Source organism: Pseudoliparis swirei, chromosome 15 (genome assembly GCF_029220125.1).
Source record: "Pseudoliparis swirei isolate HS2019 ecotype Mariana Trench chromosome 15, NWPU_hadal_v1, whole genome shotgun sequence".
Lineage (NCBI taxonomy): Eukaryota > Metazoa > Chordata > Actinopteri > Perciformes > Liparidae > Pseudoliparis > Pseudoliparis swirei.
In genome coordinates this window covers 18,065,246-18,092,574 of record NC_079402.1, presented here as the reverse complement: position 1 = coordinate 18,092,574, position 27,329 = coordinate 18,065,246, and the positions used below count along the sequence as shown (strand labels likewise).

The window sequence follows — 27,329 nt, the reverse complement described above, 5'->3', positions numbered from 1 at the left end:
AAGGTCCATAAATATTTACCAGAAGTGACAGTGCAGATAAAGAACAATCTTCCTAATTTCCAGTAATCAGCCAGATCCTCGGTGCATCTGGGGAAAAAAGAGAAGGACAAACAAATTCACTGGAAAGTCCTTAGAAAGTTAGCTTTGTTTTCTTACCATTCCTTTAAACAAGCTTAAACAAACTATTTTGAAATTGTCTGTACCAACAGTTGCCTTTATGAAACATCCTGTCAATCTGAACACAGTCAGCTTTTAGAATGATAGTAATTAAATGTTTACCTATTTAAAGATGCACCTAGTGCATGTCTTAGCACTTCCATCAGAAACACATTTCAATAACTTCATGAGTCACAAACCATAGCAACAGCAAGCCTGTCCAAGCCGTGTTCATCACGATTTAGTGCCCTCTTGAAACACCTTTTCTTAATTTGCAGCGCTTTTCTGTACCGTGTTGTGTCGTCTGAATTTGCAGCGCTTTTTCTAAATGCTGCACATGTGCTGTCAATTTGATGAAGTTGTTTTCTTAATTTGCTTGTGTTTTGTCTATTAGCATGTTTTATTAAGTTGCAGTGCCCTGACCTCTCAGGGCCACCATACAACTCAAAAGAAGGAAGGTCAAGGAAAAGCTCCCAGTTTTTATGGCCAGTGGGGAAATGTCTTAAAAAGTGCTTTGCTAAGATCATTAAAGTACTTAAGAAATAATATCTAATATTAATCACGATGTAAGGTTTAGCAATAGTGGTTCAAATGGACTAATATCTTTTATATATGCTGCAGTGGATACTACGGTGATGGACTTTGGGTGTTTTCCGTCAATGCTTGATCTGAAAAATGTAAGCAAGTTTTGCAATTAGTTATTATCAGTGTTGAAAAGGGTAATGTGAAAATGAATCAGAAAAAAAACTGCCACCACATATTTTAGTTTGAGTTGTGCTGGCACCCATCATTTGCTAGACTGAACTACATCACCGCTTACCTCAATTTAGCCTCGACAAGACTGGTGTCCGAATCATTGGGTCCAGACTGAAGACAGGTGGGGACAGAATCTCATGCCGACATGATGTTCAGGAAACTGGAACTTAAGGCAGGAGTCATCATTACTGCTTGAAGACTCACAGGTCAACCGGTTGTCTGTGGGCTGACATGATTCTCTCTACAGCCAGAAAAAAGACAAAATAGAAAAGATTAACAATAATAATATAACTTTAAATAGCATTTACAACATAAAAGTGGTTCTAACAATAACAATGTATTCTGTTGTTAAATTAAGACACTGAACTTAAAACAACTTACTTCCGTTTATCCTTGACAACTTGTATCCGATCATGGGTAACTAAATGTTCTACTTCTTAATGACATAAATGTAAACATTGACTCAAAGGACACTCTTTGGTGACGTCCTCATCTGATAATGTGGACAGTAAATGAAGATTTGATCATGAAACCATCCCCTCACTGGACAGCTCACGGAGCTTCTGAGGAGCTGTGAGCTGTCATGTCCCGCCACAGCGCAGTTATACGCGTCATGTCAACAACAGTCACGTGAACAGAGTCCCGACCACGTCAACAGCATCAAGTTAAGAGCGTCACGTGAACAGAGTCCCGACCACGTCAACAGCATCAAGTTAAGAGCGTCACGTGAACAGAGTCCCGACCACGTCAACAGCATCAAGTTAAGAGCGTCACGTGAACAGAGTCCCGACCACGTCAACAGCATCACGTAAAGAGCGTCACGTGAACAGAGTCCCGACAGCATATGACACAGCGCAGTTATAAGCGTCATGTTAACAACAGTCACGTGAACAGAGTCCCGACCACGGCAACAGCATCACGTAAAGAGCGTCACGTGAACAGCAGTCCCGACAGCATATGACACAGCGCAGTTTATAGCGGTCACGTGAACAGAGTCCCGACGTCACGTGAACAGACACGTACAATAACGTGTCTGGTCACGTGACTGTCCGGACTGACCGCTCCGGTATTTGTGAGCTTGTCTACATGTCTGCTTGGAACCAGTTTCAAAGCACTTCAATAAAATCGTGGTTATTAGATGAAGTGTGTAGCACGTGACCCCTCAGGTGTCTTAACCCACCTGCCACTAATGAACCTATAACACGAGCGTTAGCTAAACATTACCTGGGCTAACATGTGTAAAGTAAGCTAATGTTGGCTCTTTCAACACAGAAACCGACAACCTACGTTACATCGACGATGTTAAAGAAACGTGAACACACTTCACACTTAACAGATAGCCAAGTTAACTTACTCTTGATGTCCAAGGCGACACAGAACTGAAGAAAACTATGCCTCGAATTCAAAAGTAGCTACCCGCTAGCTCACATGAGGCTAGCTCAACCCCTCATGGGAGAGCCGAGTAGAAACCTCAAAGTGTCACAAACGTTGCCCGTTCAATACAACAACGTTACTCTCTGAAATTAAATTAAGTTGGCATTCTTACCTCAAGAAGAGCTGTCATGTCAGGAGGCTGTCGTTCCCTCTGTGGCGTTTCCTGAGTCACTGAAGCAGGAGAGCAGCGCGCCGCTCAAACTGCGGAGAAGTGGCGCGAAACCGGGTTCAACAGTTCAATCTGCTTTTTGTGTTGATTGCTGTGATCAGACTGATCACTGACACCTGGCCTCTCCTTTGAACTCTCTCTCTCTCTCTCTCTCTGTTGGACGGGCTGTCTGTCTGTCTCTGTCTGTGCTATTTGCTTCTCTAGTAACTAGATTCTTAGAAGAATACAATACAATACAATAAAATAGCAGGACAGGACATATTACATTTAAGAAGTTAAATAATAAAGGAAATTTAAAAAGTAATAAAAATGAAAGTAAATACAGTGTATCTAAGTGTATATAAAGTGAAAGCGGTGCAATGTTCATTGATGTTGTTCAATTTGAGGAGGATCTGGCCAGAGGTGATTCATTGTAAAGTCTAATAGTTGCCAGGAATGTTCTCCTGTAACTGGAAGGTTCTCCTGTATCTGGAAGGTTCTCCTGTTTCTAGAAGGTTCTCCTGAATCTGGAATGTTCTCCTGTAACTGGAAAGTTCTCCTGTATCAGGAATGTTCTCATGTCTCAGGAATGTCCTCCTGTATTAGGAAGGTTCTCCTGTATCATGAATGTTCTCCTCTATCAGGAATGTTCTCCGGTCTGTCCTTGTGAAGCAGAGCTAAAGCAGTCTGTTGGAGAACGTGCTCCGCTGTCCCTGCAGTAGGTGGTGGAGAGGGTGGTCCGGTTCTCCAATATGGACAAACATTTCTTCATGTCCTCCTCTCCACCTGTTCCGGGTAGTCCTCTTTGCAGCCAATGATGGAGCCGGCCTTCCACACCAGTTTAGTGAGTCAGTTGGTTTTCTCCAGTTACAATGCTGCTCCCCCAGCAGACTACGGAGAAGTTCAGAGCACTGGTCCAACAGCCTGGTAGAACATCACCAACATCTCAGAGCACTGGTCCAACAGACTGGAAGGACATCTCCAACATCTCAGAGCACTGGTCCAACAGACTGGTAGAACATCATAATTGAGATTTGTCATATTACAAACATTTGAGGACTTGTGAACCTTTGAAGGAGTGCATTTTTTGTTCTTCTCGGTTTTTAAACCGCTGCCAAGCAGGGATGCTAAGTGCTAGATATTGCCAGCCTACATGGTTGGGTCCCATTTGGGAGTGGCTACAACCTGGTAAAGAAAGCTAAGCTATGACATGTTTCGAAAAAAAGAAGCTAAAATCAGCCCAAACTCTTAACAGGATCTCAGATTTGCAAAGCCACACACCCTCTTCAAGTCCTGGATTTCAGACAGACAATTAACTCTTGTGGGTGTTTTGGGGGAAATGTCACCCCATCACCTCATTGTAGGCCCTGTCCTGAGTGTCTGTGTTCAATCTTGGATATCCAGGACTAATATTTAGGAGATTATGACCATTTTTGCATTTGTCAACAAATATGCGAATATAAGAGAATTCGGCCCAATTTGACCCGTTGGACCTTTTTTTGAGGCCCTTAACTCAGAGCTATCGGTCCAAAACTCTAGGGTATTCATATTAAGATGTTCCTCTTTGAATCTGAAGAGGATCCACATATCTAAGTTGGTTGAAAGTAGGACAAATTAACTAAAAGTTTGGTTTTAAGGATTTTCCTCTTGTAAAGATTCTAGAGGCGATTTCACCCCATGATGTCAATGTATTATATTTAGGTAAATATAATATGTAAGATTAATTTTAAAATACAATTAGGAGGTTAAGGGTCAGTTGGCAGAGTAGTGTGTTTGTGTGTGTGTGTGTGTGTGTGTGTGTGTGTGTGTGTGTGTGTATGTGTGTGTGTGTGTGTGTGTGTATGCATGTGTGTGTTTAAAAAGATGTTAGTGTGTCAGAATTTCTTTTAATTTATTTATTATCAGTTCTGATTACAAATATTGGACTCTGGACAAATAACAGCAAATACTCATGGTCGCCCTATGCTCCTCTAAAGAACAAGTATCAAAACTTATCATTATTTCTTCTACTTTGTACTCTTGAAAAAACTGCAATATGTAGATGTTTAATGAAATGAAAGAAGTTAGCTAAATTTAGATTTAGAATTACAGAGTTTGAATGTAAAAGTACATGTTAATATAAATATAATATGATCTACCTTAAAATTACAAAGAAAATCGTTAAATTGTTAGTATGGAAATAAACCTTCCTATAAGGAGCTACACATTTAATTACAGGTAATAATTGTTATTTTACATGAATTTGTATGTCATTTAAGAAAACGGTAAAAAGACTGTATTAATAATACAGTCATTTTTCTTTAAAAAAATGGGAAAAAAATGTTATTTTGAATTATTAGCATAATACTTAAATTAACAGTTGGGTTGTTAATTTACGGATAATGTCTGTAATTTCACAGAGTTTTGTATGTAATTTAAAAAAAAGGTAAAACTACTGTAAATATTTAGAGTTATTTACCGTAAAATTAGGATCTTTTCTTACAGTGCACTGATTGGCTCTCATAGCACTCAAAAGGCAACTTTCGCCACATTTCCTGTTGTTTCTAGTGGTCAAGTTAACTTGGGGTAAATATTTAACATCTGCATGTTGTCTGCACGCCAATATAACTTTTAACATCAAAGTGGAATCTTTCTTTTCTTACTTCATTTAAACCACAGTTGTCACGCAAAAAGCTATATTTCTACTGTTCTAAATATGTGTTCACTACAATCTATCAAACTATAAGAACATTGCTACCACTACACAGAAATGAGATACTTTTCCTTTCACCTTTTCTTTCTTCCCCGCGCTCAGATGAGGTTGTTGTTTCGTGGCCATGGGTCTTATGTGCGTGTTCCTCAGACTTGAGGGAGACTGATGCGCAACAACAGTTAGTGACATAACAAGCAAAAACATCCAGTGTTATATATTTATATGCTCTCTACTCAGCAACAGACCTTGAACAAGAAATACATTCTTTATCCGTTTTTTACTTCATCCCGTCAGCCAGATAAATAATATGCCAAAATTATGATTCAGCTCATTCGCTGATGCTGAGTGACAGACTATCAGGTCAGTGGAGAGATGAATTTGCCGTTTTTCCAATTCTGGCCCCAGTTGTTGTTAACTGTGAGCTGTCAAATTTAACTCGTGATAACAGTGTATTTACCGCGCCAAAAGTAAACTACAGTGTATAAATCTACAAGAATATCGCATATAATAGAGCAATACCTGTCATTTTATTTTTTCTTTCTTTCTCGTCCTTCCCTTCCTCCTTGTGCTTAGATTTGGATGTTGTTTTGTGGGAGACTGACACACCAGAGTCATTATTAAGACAACAAGATATCGCGTGAGGTATTTTACATGCTCTCTGCTAAGCAAAGCGAACAATAAGAACTGTATAATGAGGCTGCTACTGCAGTGGGTAAAGATTACTGATATCCTCTGTCTTTTGCCCCCTTCTCGTCTTCCTCCGGGACCTTGTTTTCCCTTTCTCCTTCTTCGTCTCTCTCTGTGTCAGATAGTGGATTACCAATCAGGGGCCTCAGCCCTGGGTTTGGGAAAAAAGCTTTGAACGTCAGAGAGGCTTGAGAAACTCCTTCAATCCTCCGTTTTCACTCTGTTTTTGAAAGATATGACATGTACTTCCCTTTATCTGAATGTCATGACATTTTCTGACTAGTACATCTAACTCCTTGTATGTATTTGTTTCTTTGTTTCCTTCCATAATCGAAAAAATATCTCTTCTGTTCTTATTTCTGCTCCTGTATTTGATAAGAATATTCGGAGGATGCTGTGTTCAGTCACGTCTTCTCATGGGTGCAGCTCCTTATGTTGAGATTTAATATGCTCAGTGGTGCACTCACACTATCTCAAATCAATACGAGAGACAACCTAGAACACACATCCTACTTTTACTGCATTTTTAATTGTCTCGGGCTCAAGTTTTCTCTTTTTCTCTGTGTTTTACTTTCTCAGAGAGCTGTATGCCATTCCCAGGATCCTTTGCTTCAAGTTTTTTCGGGCTACAAATGAAAGAATAGGCATGTGAAACTGGTTCATTTTTAAGCTCTCTCTTCCTTTTACCTTTCCATTCACTGCAACACCGGTACACTTCTTTAAATCACCACAGTCCTCCTCATACGGGTGATTAAGACAAGAAATATAAATAACCAATCAAATGAAGCGACCACACCGTGTACGTCATTTAGGGACCAATGATCACTAGACCACCAGAGAATATGATGCTTCAAGCATCCATCTGTGTTTCCCCTTGAGGGTTTTTTATACAGGCGATGTACGTCTATCGTTCTTTTTCTTGGGCATCCTGCTCCCCTGCGGAGCGTCCCCCTTCCGGCTATCTCCCACCCACTCTCTCCCCTTCCCATCCCCGAGGCTCCAGTGAGATAGGATGCCAACAGCTGTTCTCACAGCACCCTGGAACCATATCACACAACTGGCATCATGCCATCACTTCATCTCGTCAAAGTAACCCCTGCATACCTCTGCTCAACAATGACTCTGGGCCCCACTGGACCTATTCTCTCACACAGTCACAGCTGCACACACACACTTGCATACATGCAAAATGAGAGCATAAAAACACGCGAAATGATCGTAAACGTATAAAATCTCAGTAACCTATGCTACGTTGGGGGGTAGGAGTGATTCGAACTGCTGTTGGCATTCATCTCAGCCGGTTCGGCAGACGGAGCATTCAGGGTTCCCGCTTGCTGACAGAAGGGACCTCAAAGACCATGTGATTGTTTTATTTATACCTTGACACTCAATAGATTAATGCCGCTCCATGGCGTAGTGGTTTGCCCTCTACTGCAGTAAATTGAGGTTAATGTCAAGGGGGATGTTTGGGGCTTAGTCCTGATTCTCTCTCTCTCTTTCCTGTTACCTCTTCATATCTTTCCGCCGCTCTGAATCTGTGGCTGACGCTCCGCAATCTTCTCAATGTCTCTGAATGTCACCTGAACGCAGACTTTTTCGCCAACCTTCCACCGCCAGCGCTCATATACGGCCCCTCACTCACTCTCTTACTCACTCACTCTCTCACTCACTACCCACTACCTACATTGAATACGCGTTTCTGACATGCTGAACGTAAGATTCTGGAAGCTCGGGACCTCGAGAAAAATGTCAATTTCGGAAAGAAAAAAAAACACGTTGCCTGGAAATGAAAATGATCTCCTGATTACCTTCGCATTGAAAATGCGGAAGGTTATGTTTTGATCGCCGTGTATTTATTTATTCATTTTTTAAATTTATTTATTTATTTGTATGCGTGTTATTCGAATAACTAAAAAAGTATTAAACCGAATCGCATGAAATTTGGTGGGATGATTGGTTATTATCCGGGGACCATTTGATTCGATTTTGGGATTGATCGGGTCAAAGGTCAAGGTCACGAAAAGGTCAAAATCTTCTTTTTACCATAGCACGGTAAATTGTTATCCAATTGGCATGCAACTAATGCCAACATGTTCATAATTCAATGCCCAATCTTGTGATATGCGAAGGTATGCGCTCTACCGAGTGCCCATTCTAGTTCTAAATGAGATTATTCTATTTCCTGTCACCCTGTACACTGTACTCTATGTCTACTTTCTACTAGAGCTATGGGTGCTTACCTCCTCTCTCACTAGGCCTTGGCTCTGAGGGCACGTCCTCAGTGTCGTGACGGTGAAGTTGAGACAGGACTGTTGTGATTGGATGGTGGTGCTGAGGATGATTAACAGTGTGTATCGCACTGTCAGTTACTAGGGCTGAGCTGTCTGTAGCTCTGGTGTGTGCTGGTGAAGCTCTTGGGCCTGTTGCATCAGTTGCATGAGGACAGAGAATGGAAATGCAATGAGGAACTAGCGGGCTAAGGCATTAGCATAAGAGATGCAGCATCAGATTGTTTGTGCAAAGAAAGCCTGCTTTCCCTTTTTCCCTCGTCAACCGTGCGCACACACACACACACACACACACACACAAGGACATGCACCTTCACACACATACACACACAGAAGTGAGAACACACAATGATGGTGTGATTTCACACTGCTGAGAGAGGCTAAACTCAAAACCCTTTCAGTGCTGGAAATTGTGTATTATTTTTTGTGTGCAAAACACAGTGACTGTTAAAGGTGTGACTATTGTTAATATGGCTGTAAAATGAAAACATACAGTGTTTGTCAAAGTGTATTAATCTGTTTTACACTTCCAGTGTGTACGGATGTGTGCATATGTGTTTGCACACACTCAGTTTTGTCATCTCTAAATCTGAGAGATGAAAGATAATGGCACGTTAATCTCTCACCTTCACAGCAGTGATTAATGAATTAATGATCTAAAAATAAAAGTACTGCAGGAGGTGCAATAAATTGACGACGACATAATTTGAATAGATTAAACTACTGGTACAAGTTGCTGTGTTTAAACTGTTGCGATGTCCTGACTGATCATCCTATTTTTCACTAATGTAGATTATTTAGAGAGAGGGGGATTTTTTTACTTTTGGCTGCACCATGAATACATGCTATGTTATATGTATGTTGTAAAAAGAAGAGAAATATCATATAATTACTTCATTTACTGGTACGATAGTACTTGATAGTAAAGACTGAAAAAATATGATTGATGTGAACGAGAATCAAAGCTGCCTTGTAACTCACCGGCGGTGTTATGACACCACTTTATCCTAGAAAACTAATTTCACATCTAAATGACGACATATATTTTTGTTAAAATCATTCTGTTGCCTGGAGAGCAGCGTGTTTCCCACTATATTAAAGTATGTATTAAAAAAAAAATATTAGACAGTTGGAAAATGTACATAGAGAGAGCATTAATCGGATATAAAGAGGGATCTGGCAGGCTTCCATTTCATCGTAGTCGGAGTTTTGTACGCTCATCATCATCATGAATGAAAGCAGGAGTTCACTTAACTTTTAACCATCACACTTTCACAGTTCTCACTTCTAGTTTAATCGCACTACAATCGCGACTAGTCTCCTACTCCCTAGTGTGTGCATACCTCGACCTGGATCAGAGTGATGGGAGTTTCGAGAGATGAAATGTGAGTTTCCAACTCCAGAAATGGAGCCGCTGGAAGCAATGGACTCTGCATGTAAAAGTAGAAATAAAAAATAAACAAAAAAACAGCAGGGCCAAGGTCTTAGTGACATTTCCAGCCGTACAACAGCGCCATCCCTCTCTCACGCAATGCATTAATAATCTAAGCCGATTCATTACATCATCCTGGGACATGTGCCTGTCTGTCTGCACAGATGAACTCAATAACTGTCCCACCACACACACACACACACACACACACACACACACACACACACACACACACACACACACACACACACACACACACACACACACACACACACACACACACACGTCAGCGAGCAGTGTCCAGTCCCCGCTCAGACAAATTTGTCGGTGTCCTTCCACACAAATGTATTTGCATATAATGAGATCATTTGTCACTTGTATTAATGTAGCCAGATAAATGATAACAAGAAGGTTTAATGCCACTCGTCAGTCTCAGCATTCTCATCGTTTATTACCGGAGTGCTGGGCGTTGATTTAGCGCCGCACAAATGAAGTCATTGTGATTCAGGATCAGTTAACGTTTTTTTGTTCTTCTCCCCAGAACACCTAATGGCGGCAGGAGGAGTGAGAGCATGTATCTTTTTAATATGTCACATGATCTTCCAGACATGATCCAATCCCTCTCAGTCTGAGGGCGAGTTCAATCTTCGTGAAAATGCAAGGATTTCAATAGACGGGGATGTGAGAAGAGGACGGAGGGCAGACGGAGGTGCGTCCATCTCCAGGGCCCGTGAGTTTGCAAACACTCGTCTGTCCGCATGTGTCTGCTGCTCCTTTATTTAGGTTATTCAACAGACATGGGAAGGTGAAGTCATGTGGGGTCATGGTGGCTGGATAGCTGTATGCACTAGGATGCACTGAGTACCTATCTCCTCTTTTTTCTCTCCTTAAGGATGAATTTTCATCTCTCAATCACACGTTACTAACTCTGCTTTCTCCCGAGTCCTTGACTTCACGTCTCATGGGGTCATCGGACCCTATGAGACGGCATAGATCCTATCTGCCTGATGGATCATCGAGGTCTGGGTCGTGGAATTCCTGCTCCTGACTACGCCACTGTCCTGTTGAGACTCCGCCCACTGTTGAGACTCCGCCCACTCCTCCTCCCCACCGCCATCTGCCTGATGGATCGTGGAGGTCTCCATCGTGGAATATGCCTACTATGAACTGTTCATACACTCTGTCATATTCATTGAATGTATTTAAACTCTAAATCTGTCCTTCTGTACACATTACATCTATTGCATCTGTCCATCCTGGAGAGGGATCCTCCTCTGTTGCTCTCCTGAAGGTTTCTTCCCTTTTTTTCCCCCTGAAGGGTTATTTGGGAGTTTTTCCTGGTCCGATGTGAGGTTTTGGGGCAGGGATGTCTATGTGTACAGATTGTAAAGCACTCCGAGACAAATTTGTAATTTGTGAAATTGGGCTATACAAATAAACTGAATTGAATTGAATTGAATGACTGGGCTGGAGGATTTGGTCCGTCTGACCTCCCCTCCCCCTTCGCTCAACGCCCATCTGTCGGCGGACCAATGGGCTGCGGGCTCCATGGATCAGACTCTGTTGGCAATAGATCGCTAATCCTCATCTGAGCATGCTCGGTGATTTAACTGGGACAGGGACACGACAAAGGGGGCAGCTATTATGACATGCTGTCCAACCCATAAGTCCTGCTGTAATGTGCACTAGGATGCATTTGCACCGACTCTAGTCAAAATGTTATGATTGAACTTCTTGTCACCTAAACTGGGATTTGCATTTTCAAAGTCGTGGGAAAAGTAATAATCCTGAAAATGTAATTTGTAAAGGGACATTTTGAAAAATGAACTCCCAGGCTGCTTTAACGCTTTTCTAAATAGTTAACATAAAGTCATACGTGTTCTCTCCACATATAGTGTTGTTATTAATATTTTTAAAGTAACATAAAAGCTTTGAGTGCATGTTCAAATGCAGTTGAGAGTCAGAGAAGATAACTGAGATTACAGATGATATCATTCAAGATAACTAATGTTGTCATCTGATCTAGTTTTTAACGTCACAGGACCTTCAGCCTCACAATAACGCCTGTGTGTGTGTGTGTGTGTGTGTGTGTGTGTGTGTGTACAAACAGCAATGGCGGACGCTCTGTGGGAAGAGAACCTAAGACCTCAGATCCCCGGGAGGAAAAGGAGGGGATGAAGATGATTTATGGGTTTTACTGAACTGCTCCATATGCCTGCCAGAACTCCACACACACACACACACACACACACACATGCACGCACGCACACGCACACACACACACACACAAAACAAGGCTTTGCACACATCAGGGTCAGGTTCAAGCCAAATACACTTCTCTAAACCTGGGATAAAAGAGACAGGAATACTCTCCAGTATGATCTTCCTTGTCCCGATGTCCCAGAAGGGCAACTGAGTATTTAAGTTTTACTTTTCATATATTGGAAATGCTGTTAATTAATGATATATATGTAATGCAATAATAATTTTGTATTTAAATGTAGTTAATAATTTTGTTTAAAAAAAATACAGCTTAATGCCAATTATTTAAATGGATTAAATCAAATCAGGAAATAAATAATAAATATTTGTATGCACAAATTCATTGGTTTCAGCTCCTAAAATGTTATTTCTTTGTTTATTTTCTTAGTTTTTAGGATAATTAATTAAATATCTTTTGACTTTTGTAGTGTTGATTAAAAAAAAATCACAAAATAATCTGTACATTACATTCATGTTATGGAGATCAAATATAGTTCAAATAATGACATTATGACTGTAAAAAACAAAAGTCTACATGTGATGTTCTGTGTCCTTCCCAGCGGTTTTTAAAAAGCTTTCAAAGGACTGTGACCGTTTCTACATCGTCAAAGCTTCTGTCAGTCCCTTCTAAATCACAGATAATCAGTGAATTCTCTGACTTCCCCACTGATGTCAGCCCAGCAACAAAAGTGCTGCGCTGTACAAAAAACACTCCCAATGGATTTTCTTCTGACAAAAAAAAAGGAAGGAAGTCTGACGACATCACAGCGGTGCCGAAATCCCAGCCCCTCCCACGTCCTAAGTGCTTTTGCTGTGGAACGCGAGCGGTCCGCTGGCGACCGAGATGGCAGGTTTAAATTTAGCATGACGAGGGCGAGCTGGGCTTTGAGGTCCACTTCACTGTACATTCAAGCGGCTGACTGAATCTGTTCGCGTCCATCCCGGGCCGCTGGAAATCAGTCAGTCAGAACAAATAAAGTCTAAATGTCCACACAGTTTGACACCCAGGCGCTTTCAAGACGGGACAAGTCTGGCATTAAGGTCAGAAGATAGAGGCGACCAGGGAAATGCAGAGCTTGAGACCTCTAGGAGGCTGCAGCGCGAGTTGTGTTTGATGGACGCGCACACACAAACACGCACAACCGCACGCACACGCATGTGCGTCGTCACCACGTCTGCTGTGTCATGTGATCAGCTGGGGCCAGAAGTGGTCAGATCCTTTTCTCAAGTGAAAGTAACAATACAAACAAAATATCAACTTGTGGAAATTAATGTTTTTTTGGGGTGTATTTGAGGAAAAGAGCTTTCTGGTTTCGGGGTAAATGGAACCGTGAGGATTGGTGCAACTGTCGCTTCGTCTCTGACCCACCGACAGGAGACCGCTGTCACTCTTTTGATTGAACTCTCCGCAGCAAAGCGAATAAAGGCATTTCCCTCATTGTCAAACTATCTGGCAGGAAGACAGATAAAGGGGAAAGTGACGCCGTATTCTCGAAATGTCATGAAACCCATTGACTTCCATTCAAATGACCGCTCTGCAATGGCAGATGTTTCTGCAGGGTGGCATGTGTTTCTCTACTAAGTATCTACGGCCAAAGGGCTCATGGGTAAGAGCCGGGGAGCATTCAGCTTCAGAGATGGTTGTGGCGCTCTTTGATTCACCCTCTGTTTTACCTTCAGCTTCAACTTCACCTTCAGTTTCACCCCCCCCCCTGCTTCATCTTTAGCTTCACCCTCTGTCTCATCTTCACCTTCAGGTAGAAATGAGGTATTAACAAAGAGAAACTGAATCTGTGGGAACCTGAAACTGAACAACTAAACTCATTATCAGCCCATTAGCAAGCATCATTTGTCTCTTTGATAAATCATACGCCTTATTTTGTATCTAATTGTGAGAGGAGACCTTTTAGAAAAGGAGACTTCTGCAGTGCAGTCCAATTGCTCAGTCTATCCATGCATCAGCCTTTTACTGTCCGGCCATGTGGAGAACAGCCCAGTGCTGTCAGGGTTGATGTTGCCACTTTGCCGATCGTTTCTGTCTAACAGCTCGGAGGCTGAGAGCCTCTCCAAAGAGAGAATCCCTAATCAAATTCCCTTTTATTCCTGCCTCCCGGAGCTCCTCACCCGGAATCACACTGCATTACAACACTATGTGCCCACATCCTTCTCCAGCTTCTCTCGTCTGTCTTTTCCTCTCTCAGCACCGTTTGCTGCTCTCAATCCATCGCCCATCCCCCCCCCCACACCTCTCTTTCTTCAATCCATCTGCAGCCGTGTCTTTAGTCTAAATACGAAAAGCAGGAACTGTGGAAGAATTCCTCCTGCGCAGGTTAGTGTGATGTGCTGTGATGAAAGGACACGGCGACAGCGAGGCCTATTAATAATGAAGCGCACGGGGCCCGAGCTGCAGCGCGGGGAGAGGAGACGCAGGAGAAAGAGAAAACGACTGAGCGTAGAGCCGGATGAACATCACAGGAGAGGGGGAGGGTTTAGGAGGCGTGCGGAAAGCGAGTTCCGGGGTTAAAACTTACATTTAGAAAACAACGCAACGAAAAAAAGGGGGGAGACACAATGCAGGGAGAGAGAAAAAGAGAGAGGATGGAATTCCACCTCCCCTGCGTTGCATTATTACTTACTGGAACCGGAGGGGGAACCAGCAATTGTACCTGAAAGAGAATAAGAAGAGGGAGAGGAGATGAGAACGTATTTATTTATGCATTCAATTTGCCTAAAGACTCGACTCTGCCTCGTTCATCAGACTCCGGCGGCTTAAAAGCTGTTCTGCAAAATTTGTTGTCGACCACCTCTCAATGTCCTGGAGTAATTACTGGGCTTGCACCGCCTCCTCCATCCACCCTAATTCACCCCGTTACTCTTCCACCCCCCCCAAAAAAAAGCTCACATTCAGAAGTCCTCATTATATATGTATGTTTTCGGAGAGCTGTGCCACTTTGCACGGCTCGAATCAAAACGGTGTGCCTCTCCTGTATGTTTACCGAGATTGTATTTATAGTTGGGGGGGGGGGGGGGGGGTAGCCTGGCATGCATAATGCAGCCTGTGGAGACAAAACTGTTTTTCGTGAGCCGTGGCCATTTTGTGTACGATTTTTAACAAGCGGGTTTTAATTTTTAAAATTCCACTAATGGGATTTAAAAGGAGTTTAAAAGGGTGGCGATGGCTTCTGAAGTTGTGTGTCGGCATTAAAGCTGAGTTGAAAGCAACAGCATGATTTTTTTTTAAAGGAGAAAAAGGACGGACGGACAATAGAGCCTTTCTTTGCAGTGTGTGTGTGTGTGCGCAGGTATAGGTGTATGTGAGTGTGTATCTGTGTGTGTGTGTCTGTACGTGCGAGTGTGTCTGTTCGTTTGAAAGAGGAAAACTAGGGAGGGGCTGCCCTAGATAATTTGTGTTATCATAGCTAGCTACCGTAGCTGGCTCAGTCTCCAAGAGGAGACTCCCAACGTCAATCAGTCAGGTGTGCTGGACGTCACTGCATGTATATTCATTTTTAATGTAGGCTATGATCCATCATCTATGATTAGAAACATTGAAATGAATGGCTTTGATGCCACAGCAGAACCTGGGATTATTACAGTTGCAAATATTTGATTAAAAAAAACAATTAAAACAACAATATTGTGATGGTGAGAGGCTAAAGTAGACTTATTCTAGCAGGGCTCTCAAGTGTCACGCATCGAGCGTGACACTCACGCATTTCGGTCTTACGTCACGCACTCCCGCCACACATCGTATTTCTCACGCTGAAAAAAACTCTCGGCTATTTAATGTTTTAATGTGCCGCAGCGCGCAAACATGAGCCGGCCGCGCTGCCCTCACCGTGGAGGAATCAAGCGCTCCCCTGGAGTTCTGCTGTGAGGTGCCACTTATCAGCCAATCAGAAAAAAGAAATGGGCTACACAATAGCCAATCAGAAAAAAAAACGTATCTGTTGTATCTGGGTAAGATTTAATCCAGCAACCAATGAAAATAAAGCATCTGATATCCGAAAATTTCGTTCTAACCTAGCATTAGCATATGCATTAGCGGGGCTAAACTACCAGCAATAAGCGCTGACGGAGCACTAAGGTAAAGTTGGGCTAAGACTGCAGCCTCAGCTATGCGGGCCGTAAAAAGGGGGAAACTAGAAAGCGCGACGTCTCTCTTCAGTGATGAAGCTTACTCGCCTTCACTCCAACAGACAAAGTTAGCGGAGACGTTTGCTTTCACATCTCATGTCCGTCGGGCTACGAAGACTCTACAGTGAGTTAGCTTAGCTTAGCATAAAGACAGGCTCCTCCCCATGACAACAAAAGCTCGTGAATTAATACGTTTTGTCTCATTTGTGTAATCTGTACAAAAAAACTCAGTGTAAAGACGACAACTCACGTTTTGTACTTGACGATGTACATCTCTAATGAGGTGTAATATGTCACTTGGTGAGCTTTACAGGAGCTGGCTAGAGAAGTGTGAGCGCCTTAGGGTGCCTCTGAGTTCCACTGAGCGAAGGAGAAGGTCTTTTGTTAGGTTTTTTAGATTTAGCATCTTTCTGTCGGTCACGTTTTTCGGGGCATCTTCTGGTTTTGTTTTTTCCTTGTCGTGTGTTTCTTGTCTGTATGACTCGTTGGTGACAAATGAGTTCCCCCCTATGGATTAATACATTATTCTAATCTAATCTCCCGACAGACGCAGGCTAGTTCCCCCCCCCCCCCCCCCGTGTTTCTAGTCTTTGTGTTAAGCTAAGCTTATCGGCTGAACCTTCTACTGTACGGTACTAACCTGAGAGTAATATCAATCTTCTCATCCAACTTTTCTTTGAACTAAATCTTCCTAAATCTTCTGCAGGGTCGAGGCTCCTCCCGGGAAAACGTTTTGCAACTTTGCTCAATTAATAGTCAAAGTCGAGGCAAATGGCAAAAGGAAGGAGTCAGCGGTATTGATTCTGTCAGATTGATGAATTGATCATCAGCTGAGCATGTTGCGTCTACGTACAGGTGTTGGGGCTTCCATTGGGGGCTGGCAGGTAGGAACCAGCCTTCCAGGACTTGGCTTTGAAGCCCTTCTTGCAGCGCTGGCAGTCCTGGCCCGTGGTGTTGTGTTCACACTGGCACTGGAGGTTCCCATCCTGCAGCAGGCACTGGGAGGCGTGGAGGTTACACTTACACCTTTTAGGGGGAAAAAAGAAGAAAAAAAGAAGGGGAGTACACAGATGAGATGACATGAGGCAGAAAGCGAAAAGTTGCGATCACACGGGAAAGTGTTAACGATGTTAGAAATGATAGTATTTTTCCACCGAGGAAATAGTGAGCGTTAAATGTCTGATGCAGACCGTGGAACACACGTCTATTGTGGGGGAATTGAATTATAGTAGAACAAGATTAAACAGGATTTAAGATCATAGGATTAAGGTACGGAAGTTTCTACGTATAGTGTGTTGTTTACTGAGCAGACATGTAAAGTACACTGCACACCTGACAGAGAGAGTAAAAGGAAGTGTGTGTGTGTGTGTGTTTTTGTGTGTGTGTGTGTGTCCCAGCCATATGTTCCCAGACAGGTGTAGTTGTGTATTGTACATCTATCCATGCAATGGGAAAATGATGACAAAATAAAGGTTGAAACACACTGAGAACAATGAATATGCAATGCCATCAACGTTAATTGATGAAAATACAATTTATAGAAAGGAAATATGATTGTTCTGGTATCTTTTAGAAGTCCACAGCACCCATTTCTATTGAGACGTTGGCTTGAGACGTCTGTGCAGTTGTCAGTCTCTCGGAAACGGTGTAATTTGACTTCACAAGGAATCTCTCTGCTTTAGGTGAAGCATCAAAAAAGAATCAGCTGAGGTTATGTTGAAGCCACGCAATAATTAATTAAAACTTTCAGCTGTACGTATTGTATTGTTTTCACTGAGATGTTACCCGACCATGTATAACACTTTTTATTTGTCTTATCTTGACCAGCACTCCCTGGCAGGAGACATATTGGACCTCAATGGGACGTCTCGGGATAAATAAAGATAGATAAGATGAATACAAAGTAGTTGATTAAAGAGAATTATAATTTTTAAAGCAAAAACGCAGAAGATTCTTATTGATCAGGGGTGAGGACGTGTTGCTTTTCTTCATTAAACATGACAGTAAACCATATATATATATGAGTTTTGTTAATTGGATAAAACAATACAGTTTGTAACTTTTCATTTCCATAAGAAGCAATTTATGGAAAAATTAAACAAATAATCATTTAATTCCTAATAAAAATACTAGTTGCAGCCCTAATTGAATGTTAAAACGTTGTTAAAAAATGTTTATGAGCACTACAATCCAATATTTAATTAAGTTTGTTATACATTTTCATACAGAATAAAACTATCACTTCTTGCATCTCCTTTTTCTGAATAAATCTGCAGCACAGGGAAACATTGAGCACGATGTAACGGGAAGAAAAATACACTTTACAAGATTTTAAAGGAAAATATTGTTGGAATTCTATTTACCCTCTCTCTCTCACTCTCTCTCTCTTAGACCACCATTTTGGAGCAAACTGTTGTTTACAATTACTGCCTGTGAAAGTGTCTGAGTGCGTGCTCCCATGACCATAATGTGTGCACGGGGCGACCCCAGCAGAGGGCAGGGCCCAGGTGGGCCGACCCAGAGGTCGAAGCTCGGAAATGAGGATCTTAAAGACCTTGAGCAGCTACGATTTTAAATTACAGGCTGTTCCAGATGAGCGACTGGACTCCAATCCAGTTTGTTCCACAGGAGCGAACAGCTATCCGTCTGCATCAAATATTCAAAGAATGGTTCCTGTATTCTGGCAGGATGACTGCTTCAATCTTCCTTCCTCACACTAATCTGGGCTCTCTCATCAGTTTTGTATTCTTTTTTTGTGTGGTTTACGCCGTCTGCCTCCTAGCCTCAACCCTAGTTAACTCTACACACGGAATAACGATGGCTAAAAAGTAAGAAACGCAACCGGAAACTTCACAAAATGGAGTCAGCCGATCACATCGTTGCCATGGCGGTCCCATATATTACCCATGTTTCCCTCTGATCACCTGGACGAGCTGACAGGGCGCGCCAGGGAAAATCCATCCGTCGACGAGGCCTTGTTTCCTGCGCGCCTTCTGAAGGACGCGAGCTGTCCACTTAGCAAAGAAGGGAAATTGAACATCTCTTTTTCATGGAGGAAATGGAAAGAGAGCGAGTGTGTGTGTGTGTGTGTGTGTGTGAAGTGGGACAGGTGTGTGTGCGCGAGCGTGTGTTTTTGCCTCCAGTGATCGTGAAGCATTTAACCGAGAGCGCCGATGACAGCCAACAGATCTGAGAGGCACCGGCTCGGTGACTAATGTCTGGATTGAGTGACTGGCAGCGCCGAACGTACCGCCGCTTCCTCATCTCCTGCATTTCTGGGCGATAAATCTCATCCGTCTCTTCTTAACAGAGGAAGCGCCGCTGAGTGCAGGATCTAGAAGTTGTAGTTTAAAATCAATACGAGACAACAAAGTGATTTTTCGAGGTACGCCGCCGTGCAGTTTGTGTCTTGTCGGCCTACGGAGGAGACGTCCTCCCTCTCGTCAGCGAGCCGGACATATAGCGGTTAAAGCCCGCGTGATCCGATGAGCCTGGACCTTCCTAATAATAACCCAATGCTCCGCTATTTCATTATTTCACGAAAGCAAAAGTCACAGCGTTGCCGGTTGAAACTTTGTGGCCGCTGCATCCCCTTGACCTGCTTTCCCCGACACCGCGTAGTACAGTCGAGGAAGACCGGGAGCACTCCTTCGCCCGGCACTCCTTCCGCATGAATGATGTGACACTCCGACTTTTCATGTGCCGCGTCGTCGCTTCAGCTCGCTCTCTTTCGGATGACAGCTTGCTCTGGGGTTCCTCCCGATCCCCCCGCTCGCCCCCCCCCCCCTCCCCTCTTTGGTCCCTCCACGTACAAATAATACATGGACACAATCAGGGGCGGTTTTTCCTACAGGCGGTATAGGCGGCCGCCTCGGGCGCTATTCAGAGGGGGGCGCAAAAAAATGCGCCCAGCAAAAAAATGAATAAGAAATATTATTTTAAAAAATTGCTGGGCAGTTTTTTTTGATCGCCCCCCTCTATATCTCCAACCAATATTTTGACATTTAAAAAATAAATCTAACATTAGGGTAAAATGAGCCAAAAATCGAAAACGTTAGGAAACAGAAAACAAAAAAAACATTATTTGCAGGCGACGAGAGAGTGAATGTGCACGTTGATCAGGGGGGCGTGGCCGGAGCGTAGTTCAGCACAGACGTGACATTTTCTCAGGGATTTTGTTCTTTATTTAATGTTTGTTCATTGTTGCGATCGTTGTTCTGTTTATTTGAAAGAAATTCAGTCTTGCAGGGCAAAATAGCGTTTGAAAGTGCGAAATTGTTTTAAATTTTTTTTGGGGGGGGGGGGGGGGGGCGCCACGAGTGAAGCTCGCCTAGAGCGCCAAATGTTCTAGGGCCGCCCCTGGACACAATCATATGTTAATGTGCAAGATGTCTGCCTTCACTGCAAAGTCGTCTGAGTAGGAGAAGCAGCTCTGAGCTGGAGGAAGTGAAGACAGGACATGCTGGATCCATCCAAACCTTTTCTATTTACTCACAGAAAGAGAGAGAGAGAGAGGAGGGACGAAATTAGAGAAGGTGAGGGGAGGAACAGATATAGAAGGATAAGAAGAGAAAGGAGGGAGTCTAGGAGCAGAGGGAAGTAAGTGATTCAAATGTATTCCAGTCTGCATTAGAAACCACACACACAAGGTGGTTTAATTAGCGGGTGTAATTACGGGTCAATACTTCTGTTTATCAGTCTGTCCTGAAGAGGAAAATAAGCGTATCATTCGTTTTCCACAGATGGGAAAGATCTACTTATATTTGTGTTTTAAGGGACAACGCCTCCAGCAGCCGTTTTGGGATTATGAGTCTTGAGCAAAGGAGGAGGTCGGGTGGTGTTACTGCAGAGGGAGGAGGTCGTGGTGGATGGACGGGTCAACGACACATCAGAACTCTGGACCCGACACTAACCCTAACCCTGACCCAAAGAGTTCATATTCGTTTATCCTTCAGACCAAATTAATGCAAAAACAGAAAAGAAGCAGGCCAGAAATGAAAGTTCAAACATGTGAACACTGAAAGAAATCAAAGACTATATAGTGAGTGAGTTACTCACATTATTTGCATTTTATTTATTATTTATATTTAAAGTAACACGTATCGTTATGCTCACTAACTAATCCCTTAATGAGTCATTCCTGATCAAAAGGGAATCAATATTATTTATTTTGATGCACGTTATAGTGATTTTGGTGATTCCCTTCATTAAAATGGTTCAACATAAAGACGATGTCGTTACTCCAAAAATGCTTTTAGCTAATCAATAAAACAAAATAGGACTCATTTGCAAAAAGGTATGTTTTAAAATAAATGTAATTCTCTTGCATGATATTCACTTGTGGACTCTATTACATAAGAGGTATTTGTATGTTTGTGTTTTGGTTGGAGAGAGTGTTGTCTCACGATGTGTCAGTTATTTTCCTATATTTATCTTTCCCAATTAACGTGTTTTTGAAACCTAAACCTGACCATGTGCACAATGTACACAAAGTGCTGGACTCTGCTGCCCAGTCGACCTCCCTGTGGGGTCCGCGTGCTCCGAAGATCAGAAAAAGGTTGCCACTGAAAATAAATCCGACGCCAATTATGTGTCCTAAAAATAAATAAAAAAACACCATTTATAGGTTACATTTCGCCGGAGACAGAACTGGAGCATGTGTGCGGTATGATCCGCGTCCACATGCTCATGCCATGTTTCTCCTTTCCCAATGTTTATTTCCTAATGGACCGATTAGCGCTCTTCCTGTCTGTCCGTGGGCTCCTCTGTCTCCGTGAAGTCGTGTCAGCCCTGTGTATTTAATGATGCGAGGACCGCCGGTTTCAGACAGCGGAGACGCAGCAATTAGGAGAATAAATAATAAGAAAGATAAACAAACATCAAGGGGGGAGTCATGTGGCGGCAGAGCCTGAGAAAGCAGCTGGAAGCAGCAGTTAATGGGGCTTTATCCGTCTTTTTTACTGTAGCCGAAGCCCATTCCTCCATCTCTCTCCGGGGACGTTGCTATCACTCCGGCTTTCTTACTTTGGGGGTTCTTGCACTCTCCTCCCACCACTGTGTCAACCAGTTGTGTCAAAGCCCTGACAGGCTGCCTCCCCCCCCCCCCCCACCTCCCGACCACGGCGGTGAGACTCGGAGGAGGAGCAGGAGGAGGGTCTCCGCGTTGACGTGCTCTAACCTGCGATGACAGAGCCGCATCGACGCGGCTCTGACCCAGCGGGGAAGACCTCCCTCCTCTTCCTCTCTGTTTTCGATCAGCCGTCACCGAGAAGGCCCCGGCTCGCAACAACTCCCTCCCCCCCCACCCCGATACCGCAACACGGCCCGCTGGAGTCGTATAGTGGAGGAGTGAGAGCCTAATGGGCGATGAGGGTCTGCGCTTTTTTGGAAGAAACTCAACATCCGAACCCGGGAGGCTGACTGACGGTCAGGGAGGCGGGGTCAAGGCGGGGATTGAAACAGACAGGAAACTAGAACGGGCACTCGGTAGAGCGCATACCTTCACATATCACAAGATTGGGCATTGAATTATTAACATGTTGGCATTAGTTGCATGCCAATTGGACATAAATGTATCGTGCTATGGTAAAAAAAAAGATGTTGACCTTTCCATGACCTTGACCTTGACCTTTGACCCGATTGATCCCAAAATCTAATCAAATGGTCCCCGGATAATAAGCAATCATCCCACCAAATGTCATGCGATTCGGTTTAATACTTTTTTACTGATGCAAATAACACGCATACAAATAATAAATAAATACACAGCGATCAAAACATTACCTTCCGCATTTTCAGTGCGAAGGTAATGAGATTACACACATGTATTGAAGTCTCCCTCCTCTCAAAAATGGTCTTATTGTTACTTCACTCCCATGTTTGGCCTTTACTGTTGTTAAGTTGTAATAGTTTATTTTGATAACATCTATGGGTTTCTTTAATTTTTATAAACATAATATTTATATATATAATAGACAATAAGGAGAATATTGATATTATTATTATTATTATTATAATATAAGGGGTACTCTATTTTTATGTAAATGTAAAATATAAAATGTGTGTTGTTTGTTGCTGTGCTGTATGTGTGTATTATATATAGATTTGTGATGAGCCGTGAAGGTGACTTTAATGCAGTCAAAACCAAGACTGGAATCTTATTGTGAAAAAACTAAAAAATTTGAACCGGGGGAAGCGTGAAGTGACCGTTGACCGAGAAGAGAAAAAAACTCTCCGGGACCGGAGACTTTCTCTTTCAGGCGAGTGGAGGAGGCTGTGCTGCCGAGCGAGCGAGGAGGGAGGCCAGCTTGACGAGGAGAGAGCGCTGGATTGAATGTTCACTTTTTTTTCCATTAAATGTTGATAACTTAATCCATGCGTGTCCGGAAGCCTGTTTCTCCACCATCTGCGTAGTGCCCCAGTTTTGAGAATTCTTACACTGTGCAGACGTGTTTCTCCGTACTCACGTCGAGTTCACGTTTCAACCGTAGTCCTCCAACCAATGGGTGACGTGACGGCGACTCCGCCCACTTCCTCTAATACAGTCAATGAGGAGCAGACATCTTGGACCCCGGTATTTGAAAAAAAGAACAATATTTACATATTCATTGAGGGAGAAGAAGTAGACGGGGATCGGTCTCATTAATTGAAAGATCATGCTCATGGACTTTTGTTGTCGGTTCACGCCGCTGCGCCACAAATTGCCCCTTTAGGAACATTCAAATGCTTTAAGTCTAAGATGTCATTTTAACTAGGCAGTTGGATTTCTTTAGGGACGAACCACATCAGACATAAAACATGCCTGCAGATGATCTTCAAGTACGTCCATGAATTAAAATCTGATTGGTGGAAAAAAGAAAGCCGAGCCCCCCCCCACACACACACACACACACACACACTCAACGCAGTGCGTGACGAGGCGGCCGAGCGGAGAGTGGGTGGTGCGTGAAGCTCGGGATCATTGATCAGCGGCACGCCTTATTGGCTTCTGCCGAGGTCTTTATCGCCGCGTCCCCTCCCACTTCCTCCCTCGCCTCGCCCTCGTAAATTCAGAGTGGCTAATTGGACATGACTGCGTTTATGTTCCAGCTTCATAAATTTCTTTCTCTGAAGGGAGAGGATCGATTTTCCTCGAGTGCAACCTCCCGTAGCAGGAGAGCAGCGTGAGTCTCTTCAAACGCTCCCTCGCCTCCTGCCAACCCCCTCCAAGCCCCCCACAATCTATCCTTTCTCTCACATGCTTGCTCCCTCTCTCTCTCTCTCTCTCTCTCTCTCTCCCTTTAGAATAAACAAATAATAATCTATTACTGACCTCCCGTGCAATCATGTGGTGAGCAGGGATTACACTGGGCCGCGTGTTCATAACCACGATGATTCTTTCACACGTTTCTATCAACCCTGTCACCCTTGTTCATTAATAACCCGACTTGTGGCTTTGTTTTCTTTTTCTTTCTTCTCTCAAAAACAAAATCATTCCAAAGCCTGCACATGTTTGAGATACATTCCCTCCCTTTCAAGTTGCCTAACAAAGCAATCGAAGGAAGGCAACTCTTTCTCCCGAGGTGTCTCCGGCAGCCAAAGGGACCGTGAGTTTGGTGTCTGCACAACAAATACCAAAAACGTAGATACATGCATATCTATATATATATATATATATATATGTTCAATGTTGAAAGGCCACTGGGTGTTTTTGGGCTTCTGCAGGGAAAAGCTCAGTGAAATTGTCCAGCAAAAATGCATCTTAAATTATTCAAAATGCAGGAATGACCTTGATTGTCTTTGCAATCCACACCCTGTGTGTGTGTGTGTGTGTGTGTGTGTGTGTGTGTGTGTGTGTGTGTGTGTGTGTGTGTGTGTGTACTATGCAGTGTATGGGGATGTGTGACCTCCCTGGTGTGTACGTGGGATGATTCATTATATTAGCACAGTTTGCTCTGAGTTAAGTCTTTTAGTTTGTGATGCACTAGATAGAGGGATGGATGGAGAGAGAAAAGGAGAGAGAGTGAGACTAAGCGTGCGAGTAAATTATTTACACAGAATACAGTAACTGACTATTGCGTGCACAGTCCTGAGAGCATCGCTCTGATTGGTCGCTTTGAGTCGTGTATAAAGAGCAGACGGCAGAGAGTCTGGCCCACTTTGAGCTACCTGCTCTCTGAAATATGTACTATATGCACAGCACCAACTATCTAAATAATATAGCCCGGGCACATCCTGTTCTCTGGTCCAGACCGGCACAGAGAGAGAGAGAGGGAGAGAGAGAGGGAGAGAGATACTGGAACAGTGCAGGTGTGGGTTACATGCCAGCTGTTTAAAATGTGCTGTTTTTGCTGGCCTTTCAAACTGCAGGGTAATTAATACGTAGCTTTCAAAGGATTTTGTCACCCTGGCTGTTTCCAGTAAGACTCTGTGTAAGATGATAGGACACTTTGTAAATAACCTTCCTGCACACTGCAACAGTGGGTTAACTCGTGTTTTTAGGAAGTGGCTCGGTGATACGGATTGATTCAGATTTAGGGTCCTTTTTTATTAATATCCATAACCACACTGACTGTGTAGTTTATGTTGATGCGTGTGCGTCTCCTGCCTGCTTGAGAGCACAATTTATTTGAACTACCTTCTAAAATAATAGTGCAGTTCAAGTGATTCCAGACCGAACGTTTCTATCACAGCAGTCTTGGATACTGGAGCGTATCACGGATAATTATTTCCTATTTTTTATTTATTTTTTGTCCTGTGTGTAATTCTCTTATTTGTGTTTTTGAATATTCTGATCCCAAAAGTTCATACAATAATAGAATATATATATGAAGACAGTGGTAGCAAAGAGGTCGACATTCAGTAGAACGCAGATTGCATAAGAGCACGTTGAGACCGACATTCGCTGCAAGAAAAAAAAGAAAAAGCGAGGTCGTCCGGCACAAATGTTGAACCTGTTCAACTTGCCGAACAGTTACATCATCGGCCAATGAGATGCATGCAAGCTCACCCACCAGGTAGATGTCTACTTGTTGACCTTCACAACACAAGTTAAAATGGTTGCCGTGATGATGACTTGTTTTCTGTCTTTCCACCTCATGGATCCGTTTTTCAAACTGAACTTTCTGGATCGTGTTTCATCGTCTCGTCTGCACCCGAATAAACAAGCACCCCCCCCCCCAACTTTACCAGAATGTTTTTCGGCAGTGCTTCTTTTGATCTGAACAACCCCTAAATCATTCAAATGTGTCTATCAGAACTAACTCAGGGGAGGAAAAAGTACTCAAGTGCCCATATCTACTGATCATCACTCAAAATATTAATATGGAAACGCCTGAAAAGTTCAACTTTTCTTTTACTGGTGAAAAAGCAAACCAAAAGTTTGTAATTTCTAATTATTTTACTAGTCTCTTGCAAACTTTTTCTTCTTCTTTTTTTCCCCTCCCGATTAAAATCCACAATTTAAATAGAATTTTCCATTCGATTATTAGTCAAAATAAAATTGGACTGCCATTCTTTCTGACGTTAAATAAAAAGATTCCCGTAATGACGTACATCTCTGTGCTTAGTATGCAGACATAAATTAAACACCTTGTGAAACCCCCCACATCAGCAATTTCACCTATTTCTCTCTGCTTGTCTCTGTGTGACACTAATAAAAAGTTATTGTCCTATAAATAACAAATACTGAGTGTTATCGCCGATTAATACACGCACTCCCACTGACCACTGTGGTGGCCGACCCTTATTAATTCAACCACGTAAGACATATCTTACCGGCGGTTGGTAATTTAAGACTCTGCACGCCGGCATAGTAATAATAATGCGGCATGATGCGGCATGAATGATGCAGAATGGCTGACGCCGCTCTTCCCCGTAGCCGCCGTGTCACGCCATCTTAAAGGCGTCTTCCACTAAAGAGACGAACCGCCTCGCGCCGTCCGGCCCGCGCGGTCCTGAGATCGCCCGTATATGAGCGCGTGACCTCCCTGCAGAGTCCTCGCCGCGCTGCTGAATGTGCTTTAATGAACACTCCGGCAATGAGTAACACCAGGGGAGCGAGGAAATTGGGCGCGAGTTGGTGGGTGGGTTATTATACATCCTCATCTTATTTAAGATATAGATGAGGAAGAAGAAGTAAAGGGAGTTGGGGTAGGGGTATGAAAAAGTGCTGACGAGACAGAAACTCGAGGATGGCGTGGGGGTTTGGTGGGAGGTTCTTCCTGTTGTGCAATCCCCCGCAGAGTCTTCAGACCCCCCCAGGGGCGATAAGGATCTTTGTAGGATCTTTATGTCTGCTGTGTGTGTGTGTGTGTGTGTGTGTGTGTGTGTGTGTGTGTATCAGAAAGAAAAAGTTTT

The 27,329-nt window shown here is 43.2% G+C and overlaps 1 protein-coding gene and 1 long non-coding RNA gene across 2 annotated transcripts in view; both read right to left on the bottom strand.

Annotated features, from left to right (window-relative positions):
* Positions 1-27,329, bottom strand: part of ntng2b (netrin g2b) — a 67,294-nt gene that overhangs the window by 15,750 nt on the left and 24,215 nt on the right. The window contains 2 exon segments of the mRNA XM_056432030.1: positions 14,492-14,521; positions 16,846-17,018. Coding sequence (XP_056288005.1) covers positions 14,492-14,521; positions 16,846-17,018 — 203 coding nt within the window.
* On the bottom strand, positions 789-2,431 carry LOC130204972 (uncharacterized). Its single transcript, XR_008833845.1, has 3 exons — positions 1,294-2,431; positions 977-1,153; positions 789-824 (listed from the first exon to the last, which is right to left on the bottom strand). It is a non-coding gene; the product is annotated as an uncharacterized LOC130204972 (long non-coding RNA).